At 35.9% G+C, this 15,500-nt stretch overlaps 1 protein-coding gene across 1 annotated transcript in view; it reads right to left on the reverse strand.

Moving 5' to 3' along the window:
• The window catches only part of LOC103604607 (intersectin-2), a 60,048-nt gene that overhangs the window by 31,473 nt on the left and 13,075 nt on the right, over positions 1-15,500 (reverse strand). Inside the window, exons 6-10 of the mRNA XM_008589176.1 lie at positions 14,063-14,108; positions 13,857-13,978; positions 12,016-12,124; positions 10,827-10,832; positions 10,274-10,465 (exon numbers count right to left, since the gene is read on the reverse strand). Of these exons, the coding sequence (XP_008587398.1) occupies positions 10,274-10,465; positions 10,827-10,832; positions 12,016-12,124; positions 13,857-13,978; positions 14,063-14,108 (475 nt within the window). The remainder of the gene's footprint in view (positions 1-10,273; positions 10,466-10,826; positions 10,833-12,015; positions 12,125-13,856; positions 13,979-14,062; positions 14,109-15,500) is intronic.

The following is a 15,500-nucleotide window of genomic DNA, read 5'->3' on the forward strand; positions in this document are numbered from 1 at the left end:
GGGGGGGGGGGGTATAGGGAGAAAATGTGGGTGATAACTAAAGGATACAGAATTTCTTTTTGAGGTAATGAAAAATGTTCTGTAAGTGATTATGGTTGTGTAACTTTGTGAATACACTAAAAACCACTGAATTGTAAACTTTAAGAGGATGAAATGCACGGTATATGAGTTATATCTCAATAAAGCTGTTACTAAAAAAACTGGTTATGTTCAGCTCTATCCTTCTGGATACTATCATTATAGATTCTTAACCTTGTTTATTATATTCAGTCCTTGCTTTGTTGCCTCTTCTCTGTGTATCCTTTTTACGTACACAAAACACCATGCAGTCTCTGATTTTTCTTCTTTTCCTTTTCACTGGGATGAACAATGGTCGGACTGCCAGAACTTCATCATTATATAAACATGGTGGCAATATTAGTACCCAAGTGTAAAGGCTGGAAGCATGGACCCGGGAGCCACTGCGCTGAACCAACACTACCACTTACTAGCTGTATAACCTTGGACAAGTTATTTAACCTCCCTGTTTTAATCTCCATATCTGTAAAAAGAAAATAACAATGAGGTAGCACATACAAGGACCTTAAAAAAGTACCTAGGCTAAATAAGTCCTTAATAAAGAGCACTTCTTTTTTTCTGGTATGAGCAACGGTCACACAGCCAGAATTTAATAATTTTCTAAAAATGGTGGCAATATTAGCAAGACAATCTTATTCTTGCAGAACTTCTCTATTTCCTGTCTTCATGGGTTCCTTTCACTAACCGACCCTTTTTATTTTTTATTTACTTACTTATTTTTTGGGAGGCTGGCTGGTAAGGGGATCTGGACCCTTCACCTTGGTGTGATAACACCACGCTCTAACCAACTGAGCTAACTGGCCAGGCCCTCATTATCCAACCCTTAACGGCTTATCTCTTCAGAGATCTAATGTTCTCCCCAAGTAATACCATCTATTCTCACTGGTTCGGCAACTACCAACATACATGTCATACATGTCAGCTGGTGCACACTGGATGCTGTATATCTTGATTATATTTGACTACCTGCTGAACAATTCCATCTGGATGTCCCACAGGTGCTTTGTAGTGAAAACCAAACTCATCTTCTGCTTCCAACTCTGATTCTTTACTGCATTTAGTAGTACCATTATCCCACCCTGTCACCCAAGATACAAATCTGAGAATGACTGACTCTTCCACCTACCCTCATATTCCATCAATCTCCAACTCAGCCAATTTTCCCTCAGAACTCTGTATCTTTACTTTTTCTCCACCTTGGCTGCATATCAGAATCATCTGAGGAGCTTTGGAAAATCCCCATGCCCGGGCCAAACTTCAGGCCATTTGAATCAGAACCCAGGATCAGTAACTTTTTACAGCTTCCCCGGTGATTCCAACATACAGCTTAGCTAGAGAATCTCTGATTTAGCCCGTGGTCTGCCTCTCAGACCTCAACTTTCCCTGTTCCTGGCTTTGCACTTCCACTCTAGCAACACTGAATTGCTTATAATCACTGCCCCCTACCTCCACCCCTGCTGTTTCCTGTCTTTGTTATACTCTCCACCCCCACCCCCACCCCCAAATCTGGCTTACTCCTACTTATTTTATGGGTCTGGTAGTTGCTGTCTCCAGGAAGTCTTCTCTCATTCACCAATCTATGGCTGAATTTGGTATTCCTCCTCTGTACTCCTTGGTGCCCAGTAAATATCTTTCACTGTGCTTAGTACAGTGTGCTGTTGCAGAATTATCTGCTTATGGTCCTCATCCCCTCACAGAGCTATGTACGAGTAGCTAGGACCACTTGATGCTCATTTTTGTATCCCTAGCACCTACTACTCTGCTTGGCCTTATGCAAATACTCCATACATATTAGTTGAATAATTTTCCATAGATGAGGAAAGGCTTTTTGGAAAGAGGTTGCTTATGCTAGGCATTGATGGTGGATTTTGATCCATATTTTTCTTTTCACCCAATGGCTTATAAAACCACCAACTTGATTACTTAAGTGCTTAATTCTGATGCTCCCAAGTATTTATTGTAGTTTCTTTTATAGAATCTTATTTGGTACTAAAAAAGTCTTATTCAACATTTGCAATGAGTATTAATTTGTAAGTTCTTTCCAATATTTTTAGGAAAAATGTTGCATTTAAAATAACATTAGTCTATTATTAAATAACATAACATATAAAACATAATAGTCTATTATTTTCCTAGATTATATTTTCCTTTACTTCTGTGAACAAGAACATATTAAAATAAAAATTTCTTTCACTTTTGAGATACACGATGATATCAGATCAAATTATCTCAATTTTGAGCATTTAAAAATTTCTTTTGCCCTCTGTGATGTAAAACAATTTGCTGGCCTATACCCAAAGACTACATTAGGGAAAGAGAGAAATTCCAAAGACATTTAATCATGACTACATACAAACAATTAAAAATAAGTTTTAAAGGATGCTTAAAAAGAAATACACAGTACAAGTAGTGTAGTTTGTGTCCTTTTAATAAACATACTTGCATAGTTATATTACAACTTTGTAAAAATAAAAACAGATTATCTCATGCCAAGCGTGCCCAGCATTTGCACAATCTCAATACTTTAATAATATAGTTTTCAAGACACACAAAATAAAAATTTAAGGCAAAACAGCACTTTGCAACAATTTAATAATTTATTACATTACAGTAGCATCACAGCAGCATCCAATAATGCCACTTTAGGCAAAAGTCTGTCGGTATTTCCATTAGAGATTCTATTTATAAGAATTCATAACTTGGTAAAATTCACTCTAAGAAAACTTGGCAAATAAAACTTTGGACTGGAATTGGCTTTTCTTTCGCTACTTTTCCTTCCCCCTGTTTCTTCTAAATTACCAGTATTCATAATAGCAGTTACATTTTTAAAATGGTTGTATTATTTTTAAATGAGTCTTTAAGATAAAGTTTTAAAGAAACCATACAACAAATGGGTTTGGTTTAAATGTTCAAATTCCCTAAAAATCAGGTTTGGTTTTGGAACTGATTTTTTTCATTGCTGGAAAACCCATCAGGTTTAATCACATACTTTAAAAATGATGATCACATATTGTAATCTTTAAATAAACAGATATTTTGAATCGTTACCTCCTACAGGGTTCAAATCTATTCACTTGTACTACCATTTAAAAATTCTGTTTCTGACAAACTCTTTCCTTCTAATTTTGCTTTCTAAGCACATTGAAAGCTGCCTTATGCTGAATGAGGAAGAGAACAAATATGTGGCTGAGTGAGGTACTGCAAAGGATTGCATGCACTTTTAAGGACTTTAGTTATTATTATATGCCATACAACTTCCTTTCTTTTTAGCCTTCTCTCAAATATATGACAAAATACCTACACAGAGTGGTATTTCAGTTAATACAATAAATTTCTTTCCCAGACTGTCATTCAGCTTAAATACAGTGTGCCACTATGTGACCACTATGTGATTTAATCCATAGGTACCTGATGAACACATTATTTTCAGAGTGATTACAGATGCTAAGTTTTACCTGAATGTCATTCCTATATTTAGCAGTGTAAAAGTGAAGCAATCTGAGCTATAAAAATACCTTTGAAATAATTTATCAGTATATTAGATAAGCCCATATTTAAAATTATAAAGAAAAAATGTTATGCGCCAAGTAATGTGGCTAATCAACAGTGGTCTGATTTCTAACCTCAGGGCTAAAAATGGATTTTAAATCAACTGTCTTTAATCTGAACTCAACTAAAGGGTGCAAAAGCAGAAAGTTCAGAAAATAGAAGGCAAGGGACTAGGTAATCCATACAATTTGGAAGAGTCACTTGAATTCACAAGGACCCAATCTTTGCACTGTCTCTTTTAGTGACTGCAGGCAAATCTGTTATTCCACCTGTAAAATGATATTATTGCTTTCCTATTAATGTCATAAAAGTATGATGATGCCAAATGCTAAAAATGGAGGTGGTCTAATAACTAAAAAGCCCCACCCCAGGGAACACACACATATCTCCCTACATCCCAATAATGTGAAGCATTTTGGAACACAGACTTTTGAACTTTGTGAAGTTTTAACTAAACTGTTGGTTTTTCCTCAAGTGTCATAAAGTTATGATTTAGGCAATGTATGACTGAAATAATTCACTCATAATATATAGGCACATTAACATAAATATTGCACAAAATATGCCCCTAACTTAAACTGAGAGGTATAAGAACATATTTCACTCTTCTTAAAGAACTCTGTGAGGAAATAAGACTCCGTGATTGTATGTACACTTTACCTGATAATACTCTGACATTCACACACAGTAGATTGCACTGCAGTTTGTAAACATTTTAAATTGCATAAACTTCTCATTGATCTTCAAATACAGTTTAACACTGCTTACTAAAACTTTTGTTTCAGCTAAGTACTGTCACATATATTAGTTTATTATAATGTTTGCTATTTTTAAAGTGTTTTCCATTCAAGGAAAAGAAAAATCCTATGCCAAAGTAGCCAATGTGGTTGAAGAATACATATTAGACAGAGAAGTCTGGATGGTAAAATCAATCGAGCTTCAAAGAAGCTTCATGGACATAGAGGAATGCCAGCTCTCATATGTCTTTCCTTCACTCCTACTCATTCTTGACCAGAGCCTGTATGACTGTTCCAGGGGCATTTAAACTCTTCAAGGATTCCTTATGATCTTTACTAAATACATTAAGAATGCCAACCAGTGTTCTTTTGTGTACTCGAACATGTAGTCACCTGATTAAAACAGGTAACATGAATTCTGACTTCAAAATGTTTTATAGATATAAATGCTCTAAGACAGGAAAGGTTTCATATCTCACAGTCAACGATGGGAGTCTTTCATTCCTCAAAAATAATCCATTTTTAGGTTATCAATAAGGAAGTAACAACTAACTGCTGCAGCACATTATACAATATCTACATCAGCCCAGAGCACATGAAGATCCTAAGGGACTACCATAGTACAGTGTTCATTCTCGGGCAGTTAGAACAGATTAAACATATCCCACTCTGCACATATCCGCCAGAGCAGGCCGCTTTCCTCTTCCATGATAAGAAAAGCTCCCCCAAATGTTATTGCTCCTATCCCAAATACACAGAAAATACAGAAAAGGGGGCAGTTAGAACAGATTAAACATATCCCACTCTGCACATATCCGCCAGAGCAGGCCGCTTTTCTCTTCCATGATAAGAAAAGCTCCCCCAAATGTTATTGCTCCTATCCCAAATACACAGAAAATACAGAAAAGATTATTTCCAGTTCTTGGCCTTTAAACAATTGAAATATTGGTACTCACAGTGGCATATAAGAAAGTAATAAACTGCATATTTGAGGGCAAATCACATATGAGCCAAATAAGAGCTCACTGGGATTAGGATTAGGTCAAACATAATAGCAGAACATAAGCAAATCTTATCTGAATTATGTAATGAATACACATGTCACAATTACATTAGAAAAGCATGGCAGCCCGTTCCAAACCAGTAAGAATAGTTTGTGCAAATAGTGGGTCTTTGTGTGTTTGAACTCCCACCACATAAGGGAAAACTCAATATGCATGCTAATGACCTACAATTACCAAATTAAAAAAGAAGAAAAATGCTAAAGGATGCCAGAGTGAACAGCAGCGAAAGCCACACAAAGACCCACTATCCTTTAATGTTTACAAATAAATTTTAACTTTAAGTTAGAAACACAAAGAAATAATCACAAGTGGCTCTAACATTCAAACGAAGTAAATGGATTGTGTAGGAGATATTTGATCAGGGCTGCCTGCCCTGCCTCCACGCTAGAGTCAAACTTGGATAGTGGGTCTCTGGGGTGCTTTCACAACTGGAAGACAACATTGGGTCCTAAAAAAAGAAAAATGAGGGATAAAATGAACATAACGCAAATTAGGCAGGTAAGAAAAAATTTGACTAATAATAACATGCAACATTAACTAAACAAATTTGAACTATTAAAATTCTCAGCCTTTAAAAAACATTCTACTTACATAATAAAATGAAAATCATACTTGTAAGGGCCAAAGAAAAACAAATGGCAAACTACACTTTAACCAGCTTTCACTGACTTATACAGACTATCAGCAGATGATTTATTTCTAAAAATCTGGGTAGGACAACAAAGATCTCCAATCAATTCCTGACTTTAAGGGTTAAGCATTTTCTGAACCATAGCCTATTAAAATTATAGGCTTATACAAATCTAATGTGAGTGAATTTTTCCTAGCTACCAATACAATTAACTCTATTCTTTACCTTCTTTGAAAAAGCAATTATGACTTCACAATTTCTGATAAATAATTATTTCAAATAAACAAAATCAGTCCTCCCCTCTGTCTTAGGTGATGTAAAAAGCTGTTTGGTTGTTTTACAGAAACAACAAACTTTCTCAGAGGAATCTATTTGGGAAATGTCCTCAGAATTAAAGAATTGAGAGCCCTTTCATTCTAGAATGGATGACAAACCTTTGGTCATTGATTTAGGTGAAACAATAAAGCATTCATTTTTAGATAATTACAGAAACAACAAACTTTCTCAGAGGAATCTATTTGGGAAATGTCCTCAGAATTAAAGAACTGAGAGCCCTTTCATTCTAGAATGGATGACAAACCTTTGGTCATTGATTTAGGTGAAACAATAAAGCATTCATTTTTAGATATTATCAAACTAAAATATGACATATGCATCAGCAAAAAACAAGGAAATAGGTAAGTTGCTGGTAATAATTTTATAACAAAGAGAGCACTGAAACTACAAAGGTACTTCAAAAAGTTCATGGAAAGACAAAGTTTGTGGAAAATAGAGTTGAAGGATAATATGAATCTTTCCATGAACTTTTTGAAGTATCCTGTACTCCTATTTTGAAATAATCTCTTGAACATTCTATTTTTCCAGCTCTCGATATATAAAATGATCGAGAAAATAACTGGCACCTCCTCCTATCCCCAACATTTGCCTTTCTGGCAAACTCTTACTACTTACTCTTCATGACCCAAATCAAATCCCCTCTGTGAAGTCTTCCAGGACATGCTTTCTTTTCCCACGAAGATTTACGGAATCTTTTCTCAATACATATTTGTATAAATATTCATGATAGCAATTCTTACATTTATCTGAATGTGTGTTCCCCACTAAATTCTAAAGCTGCTTCCAAGCAAGGACTATCTTTTCATGTTTTATTCCTGGTAAGTACATGGTAAACACTCAAAGAATACAGATGTCCCTTGGTATCTGTGGAGGGATTAGTTCCAGGACTGCTTGTGGATACCAAGATCTCTAGCTGCTCAAGTTCCTGATAGAAAGTGCTGTAGTATTTGCATATAACTTATGCATATCCTCCAGTGTTCTTTACATGATTTCTAGATTACTTATGATACTAATACTACGTAAATGCTATGTAAATATTTGTTATACTATATTGTTTAGGGAATAATGACAAGAAAAAAAAGTCTGTACATGTTCAGTACATACACAATATTTTTCCCCTGAATATTTTTGATCCAAGATTGGTTGAATCCACAGACATAGAACCCACAGATATGGAGGGCCGACTGTACTCACCAAATAAATGAATTTCTTAATTGGGTAGTGGGAAGAATGTTAACATAAAATTCAAAAACAACATAAAAAGTAAAATCTGAAGCACATGGAAACTCTGTTCCTTTGAAATCACTGAGTAGGTCAGAAATGGCTGAAGGACAACTTTCCTTTTTCTTCTTATTTCTATGTATCAACACTGCTATCTCCTTTTTTCATTTCAGGGATGGCTTGGAATTGGTGGTCTTCTAGAATTGTACTGTCCAGTATGGTAGCTAAAAGCCACAACTGGCTATTTAACTTTAAATTAATTAAAATTAAATTAAATTAAATTAAAAACTGAGTTTCTCAGTCATATTAGCAACACTCCAAATGCTCAAAAGCTACATGTGGCTAGTGGCTATTGTGTTGGAGAGTGCAGATATAGTCTATTCTCCTCACTGCAGAAAGTTCTATTGGATAGCACTATTTAGATTGGGTACTTCATCTATAAGCAGATTGGGGTTCTGACAGTTCTACACACACTAAACAAGCATTTTCTGGCATAAAGTAATTTCCATGGCAAATGTGTCCTTGGATAATTCATGTCAATCTATTTTCTGTATTATTCATGTATCAAACATTAACTACAAATAAAAAAAAAATGAATGACTACCTACTATGGTGTTTCTTTTAAAAATAAAAAGTTGTCAATTAACTTTCTGTGGGAAGGTTACTTCCCTAGGATGTTATCACTGTCTTAAAGTAGATTCCTCTAAAATAGTGATTTTGAAATTATTCCTAGAGGGAAACTCAAAAGGATTATCATAGAATGGGTAGGGGAAAGGAAGGGAAGGCCTGGGGGCATGGTCCTGTCCTTCCTTTAGAACAGCTTTTACCTGTTCTTTATATGCCTTATTCTAAGAGATTTAATAGGAAAAACGTGTCTCACCACTGAAAAACAAGAACAAGAACAAAAAAAAATCTGAAAAACAAAATATTTAGATCACAGACACTATGAAAACCAAATGTACTGACACACTGGAATGCCTTCAGGGATCACTACCTGAACCATCTTCCAGACTGACCAGGTCTGAAAAGTATCTTCCCCTCTCAGCTCCAAGAAAGGTGTTGCTCATATTTCTAACTGATCACATAAACTGGTTTCTAATTAATCACTGCAAACTGCCAAACCATAGGCAGAGCTTAAAAATGGACATTCATTAAGCAACCCAAGTTGTTATAATTTTCTTTACTACTTCTCCTGAAACCTTGAGACTTTTTTTGGGAATGAATATTCAAACCATAAAAAACTGGACACCTTACACCTCCACACTGGGAAATTTAGTTGCTTTACCTAAAGGGAGGTCTTCTCCCAGGATCAGAACTATCTTTATAAGCTCTAAAGTGAAAATACACAAAATTATAGGTACGGTATAAAATAAATTCATAATGCTTCCACTGAATCATAAGTGCATCTCAGATTTGACTGCGTTACCTTTTATATATTCTCAGCAGCTAAATTTACATGAAAGACTAAATCTTTTAAATAGTTTCACAAGAATGATAAAAATAAAATCATGATGTATCTTTTAAACAAAACCAAAAATCAAAAGGATAGGAAAAAGACATCCATTTTATAAAGGTTAAAAGTTGTTTCCAAGTACTGTTTATTCCCTACTTTATTACTAATGTTGTGTTTATTTTCAACTATAAGAAAGGCTAGGGAAGTATCAAGAGATAATTTTATATAACCCCAAATTTCACACTTTGAGATCTGGACCCTTGTTCTGAAAATAGTGGAACAGATCTTGATTCATACATTCCTTGTAGCATAAGGTAGCTATCTAAAGAATCACCTAATGAGATTTCACAAACACTTTAAACAGGCTTTCAGTTTTCTCCCAACCTGGAAGATGTGTAAACATGAGGGAAATAAATGAGAATGTTACAAAATTAATGGCATCAGTACACTAAAAGGATAATTTTGAATAGGACAATTACTGGCCACTTTCTATAAAGCTGAAAAAGAACATTGGATGCTGTGTGTAAACATGAGGGAAATAAATGAGAATGTTACAAAATTAATGGCATCAGTACACTAAAAAGATAATTTTGAATAGGACAATTACTGGCCACTTTCTATAAAGCTGAAAAAGAACATTGGATGCTGAAAAAGAGGACAGTGCGGGCCGGCCCGGTGGCGCACTGGATAGTGCGCCGCTTGGGAAGCGCGGCGGCGCTCCCATCCGAGGGTTCGGATCCCACATACAGACCGGCTCCCTCTCACTGGCTGAGCGAGGCGTGGGAGCAACACCGAGGCTTGCGATCCCGTTGCCGGTCCCCGGTCCGGTACGGGGGCAACACTGAGGGTTGCGATCCGTTGCCGGACACAGAAAAAAGACAAAAGACAAAAAAAAAAAAAAGAGGACAGTGCTGGAGGGACGCTGCAGCATAGATGGCTGTCACACCAAAGAACCCATAGAGAAACTATACTCTTTTTCATGTAAAGTCTAATGCTAAGGTTTGAAGCTACTGAAAAGTATTTAAAATAAAGCAGTGTAACTTTTGATCTTACAAAAGTTTCTTTTTTCTTTTTAAATTTTAAACATTAATCTACATTAGCTGTGAGTGCTGAGTTTAAGATCTGATCCAGAAAGTAATAAAGGCAGTGCTGCTTATTGAAGTTTTCACTCTAGATGAGAGATAAATAATTTGATACTACTTACACTGTTGACTTGGATCTGAGTCTGTCGTCATCTTAACATAGTTTGAAGGAAAGAGACCAGTCACCCCATTGACTTCTCCTTGCCACCAGTCAGGATCATCTTTGTTCATAACATTAATAAGTTGTCCCTTGGAGAAACTGAGCTCATCTTCATTATTCGCTACATAGTCATACATAGCAATCACCTGACATACTATCAGAAGAACAAAATAACAAATTAAACAAATGAATTATTTCTACATAAATCAAATGTTAAAACTCCCTAGGATTTAAATTACTATAATATTAAATATTAAAATTTCCTTTAAGCTGCTCTCTGTCCAGCTTTCCTTCCCCTGTTCTCTGTTTTACAAAAGTAAAAATTTCCCAATTGCAGATAAAAATCCAAGTAAATTGCTTCAGTTTATGTATGACAGTGTAGCAATTTCACATTGAAAAATTTCAAGGAATGAAATGGTTCAAGTATCAATGAACAGCAAGCTGTTTATACACAAAACATTTCAGAAAGGAAATTCTTTTTTTTTTTTNAGGATAATTTTGAATAGGACAATTACTGGCCACTTTCTATAAAGCTGAAAAAGAACATTGGATGCTGAAAAAGAGGACAGTGCTGGAGGGACGCTGCAGCATAGATGGCTGTCACACCAAAGAACCCATAGAGAAACTATACTCTTTTTCATGTAAAGTCTAATGCTAAGGTTTGAAGCTACTGAAAAGTATTTAAAATAAAGCAGTGTAACTTTTGATCTTACAAAAGTTTCTTTTTTCTTTTTAAATTTTAAACATTAATCTACATTAGCTGTGAGTGCTGAGTTTAAGATCTGATCCAGAAAGTAATAAAGGCAGTGCTGCTTATTGAAGTTTTCACTCTAGATGAGAGATAAATAATTTGATACTACTTACACTGTTGACTTGGATCTGAGTCTGTCGTCATCTTAACATAGTTTGAAGGAAAGAGACCAGTCACCCCATTGACTTCTCCTTGCCACCAGTCAGGATCATCTTTGTTCATAACATTAATAAGTTGTCCCTTGGAGAAACTGAGCTCATCTTCATTATTCGCTACATAGTCATACATAGCAATCACCTGACATACTATCAGAAGAACAAAATAACAAATTAAACAAATGAATTATTTCTACATAAATCAAATGTTAAAACTCCCTAGGATTTAAATTACTATAATATTAAATATTAAAATTTCCTTTAAGCTGCTCTCTGTCCAGCTTTCCTTCCCCTGTTCTCTGTTTTACAAAAGTAAAAATTTCCCAATTGCAGATAAAAATCCAAGTAAATTGCTTCAGTTTATGTATGACAGTGTAGCAATTTCACATTGAAAAATTTCAAGGAATGAAATGGTTCAAGTATCAATGAACAGCAAGCTGTTTATACACAAAACATTTCAGAAAGGAAATTCTTTTTTTTTTTTTTTCCTTTTTGTCTTTTTTTACTGACCGGTAACGGGATCGCAACCCTCGGTGTTGCGCCCGCACCGCGCTCAGCCAGTGAGCGGGAACCGGTCTCCACATGGGATCTGAACCCTCGGCGGGAGCGCTGCCGTGCTCCCAAGCGGCACACTCTCCAGTGCGCCACCGGGCCGGCCCGGAAAGGAAATTCTTAGTGGCGTGTTCCTTTTAAGCAGAGGTAAAGAAAGAACCCATTTTTAATATTTTTCAGAGAGTTAGCTAATTCAAGTAGTTGCTCAGTCTTAATAAACTTCTCTAAGAGGAAATACAAGTTAACACAATTCTGTACCAGGATGAAAGGCAGGTGTGGTTCTTTCACTACTTGGACCCAAAAGTTTAACATGGCTGGCAGGAAACCATCCCTTCTGTCGCTTTTTCCCTCTGGCCTATAAAATTAGCAAAAGGAATATAAAATTGAAAGATGAGATTAAAAATAATCATTGAGACATAACTTAAATATTAGAAAAACCTTGGCTGTGCAGTAAAAAATTCAACCTTGCCCAAAGAGAGGTCTGGCCTTTGCACTAGACTCGTGGGAAATAATCTCTAAATCTTTTGACTATCCTAACTGATAAGAGTGTCTTACTTTGCCTGGTCTTGGGCCATGCCAAATCTAACAAAGTGATTTATGGCAGATGTTTGGGTCATGCAGTTCCAGCTCAACCTCTGAAAGGGCTGGAGACTGAGTTCAGCCACATGGGCAATCAACCATATCTGTGTGACGGAGCCCCAATAATAACTCTGGACACCAAGGCTCTGGTGAGCTTCCCTGGTTGGCAATACTTTGTGTGTATTGTCACACATCATTGCCAAGAGAAGTTAATGCTGTTCATGACTCCCACTGGAAGAGGACAACTGGAAGCTCCCTTTGTGGAACGCTTCTGCATGTTGCTTCATGTGTCTCTTCTCTTGGCTAATTTTAATCTATATCCTTTTGCTGAAATAAGCTATAATTGTGAGTGAAACAGCTTTCGGTGAGTTCTGTGAGTCCTTCTAGTGAATCACCAAACTTGACGCTAGTCTTGGTGACTCCCAAACTTGTAACTGGTTTCAGAAATGAGGATGGTATTGGGGACACCTGAACTCAGTACTGGCCTTTCAGATCAACATTAAACAACAGGAAGACTGACTACAATATGTGCTTCAATGTGCTACTGAAAATGCCATCTGTAGAAGTCTATTTGGATGTCTTTAAGACTCAATGGTTTTCTGAATATTTCATACAAATAATATTTACAATCTAAAAAGGCTTTTCTAGAGTTTTCCTAATAAGTTCACATCAACCCTTAAAATGGTGCAGCCCACTGCAAATACTTCTTAATAATTAATCATGATGTCATACATAAAATTTGTGGAGAGCCATATCTCCCACTTAGTTGCATCCATCTTCAAAGTAAACCAGAAGGTGGAATTTCAGGGGATTATTCAAGAAGATATTAAATTTGAATGCCCACTCTTCTTTAGGAATCCAAAGACTCTGATTTGCAATGAACTGTGTATATCTTCTGCATTGCAATTATATATCAATCTTATTTAACAATACAGCTATTATCTCATCATCTTTTAACCCTAAAGGTGATTTTAGAAATGAGAAAAGAACTCTCTTTCTCTATCAAAACATATGCAATAAACATATGTTAACATTTTAGGAAAAAACCAGGCTCATCCATGTCTGTACTCTCTTTTCTTGCACTGCTATTTCAAAAACCTAAGACTACTGGGGACATTCCAATGGGCAGTATTTTCTCAGTACACAACCTGGATCATGCCTTTCTCTTAGAGGCTACACTGCAAGGCTGGGGCTATCCCAGGCAAAGATGATGCTATGCTTTCTTTTAAGAAGGTGACCTGCAGTTTATTAAGGCATGCATTATTGGAAAACGATCATGTGTTTAGAGAAAATTATTCTTTAAATTGTTACTTATAACATCAACTCAATTGTGCTAAAAATGAACAGGCAAAAGACTAGAGGGAAACATAAAACACTAAAATGTTGATACTGATAACCTCTAAATATTATGATTATGGATGATCTAAAATTTTTATTAATTTTACCTTTTTCATAAGCATGCATTACTTTTCTAATAAAATTGATTGATGTTATTTAAATAATATTACCTGTAACTCCCCTTGCCACCACCCACTTGTATTCTTCTTTAGAATTAATATTAACTGCCCTGGTGCAAGGCTAAGTTGTTCAGAACCAGAAGCAACATATGCTGATGTTACTTGAGCAATCTCTGAAAAGAACAAGAAATTATGAATTTATGACTATAACAGAGCAAACTACCTTAGCAATTCTTCAAGCTCACTATTATACATACCAGGTTTCTTGTTTGATGTTCCAGATTTGCTAGCACTCCCAAAACTCTACAAGGAAAAGATATCATGTTGTTTTAACATTTCTAACAATCCAGATGTAAAGTACAAAGGTTATTAGGAATTACAGATTTCTAATTCCCAGGATTCTTATTGCTTTAAGTGAAGATCAAAATAACAATGAGCCTTACATTAACCAAATAAGTGAAAAATCCAACACTTTCAAGGAGTTCTGGTCTGCTAATGGAATACATTACATACAAGTGGCTGATTTTGCCATCCACTGACTCAACAGGAAGAGCTCATTTTCTGAATCTTTCCTGAATACTAAACATGACTACCCAGGCCTAATGCAACCCATTCATCAACAGAGTTAGCATCAATACTCACTATATACAACATATGTGTCCTGGTTATGTTAAGGCACATGTGAGTTTTGCTCTGGCTTTCTCTAAGGAACCCTGACTCATCTATAGCTCCTGCTGGATAGGAGGCAATGTTTTTATTTTTTATTTTCTTACCGAGTTCTCCCCAAACTGACTGAACTTGACCTAAGAGCAAAAAATTCACACCCTGGGTAGCAACTATGACCTCTGTTTGACTTTAAAGGATAAATTGGGGCAACGTTATTTCCTATTTTTAGGAATTTGAACAAAAAAGGGAAAGGGTTAAAAAGATTTTTTATTTTCCTGTTAGTAGTGGATATAGCTGCAGAGGTGACTATAGTCAACGCTAACATTTTTTGAGTACTATATAACAGGCACTGCTCTAAGAGGTTACATATATTCAGCTATTTAGTCTTCACAATAACTCTAATTAAGTAATTACAATTACCCACATTTTACAGAGACGGGAACCGGGTCACACAAAGGTGAGGGAACTTGTCCATAGTCACCTATTCTCTGAGGGTGAAGCCAGGAGTCAACCCAGGTAGTCTGATTCCACTATACCACTGGTTCTCAATGTGCTGTTTGTAGGACCCTGGAAGTAGTTCTTGAGCCCCCACAGGGGTCCATGGGATGAAAACTATTTTTATAATAATACTAAGAGATCCTTTGACTTTCTCACTGTATTGACATTTATGATCGTCGGTAAGACTGCTGATGCCAATGACAGTGGCACCAAAGTCATACTAGTAGTCACGGGATTCTTCACTGCCATGTACTCACAGTAAAACAAAGCCAATTTGACTTTAGAATGTCTTTGGTCAAGCTGTAGAAATTTTACTAAATCATAATCCTTGAGTACACATTTTTTAAAAATTCTGTGTGACTAAACAGAACAAAATATTTTTGCTGCATACCAGCATATGAAGGTCGTCTCAAGGAAAAGCAGTTGTGTGATTAAATTGTGAGCTAAAGTAGGTTTTTCATGGAACAACATTTTTTTTTTTTTTTTGGTCTTTTTTCCGTGTCCAGCAACGGATCGCAACCCTCAGTGTTG

The sequence above is a fragment of the Galeopterus variegatus genome, unplaced genomic scaffold (assembly GCF_000696425.1).
Source record: "Galeopterus variegatus unplaced genomic scaffold, G_variegatus-3.0.2 Scaffold5280, whole genome shotgun sequence".
Lineage (NCBI taxonomy): Eukaryota > Metazoa > Chordata > Mammalia > Dermoptera > Cynocephalidae > Galeopterus > Galeopterus variegatus.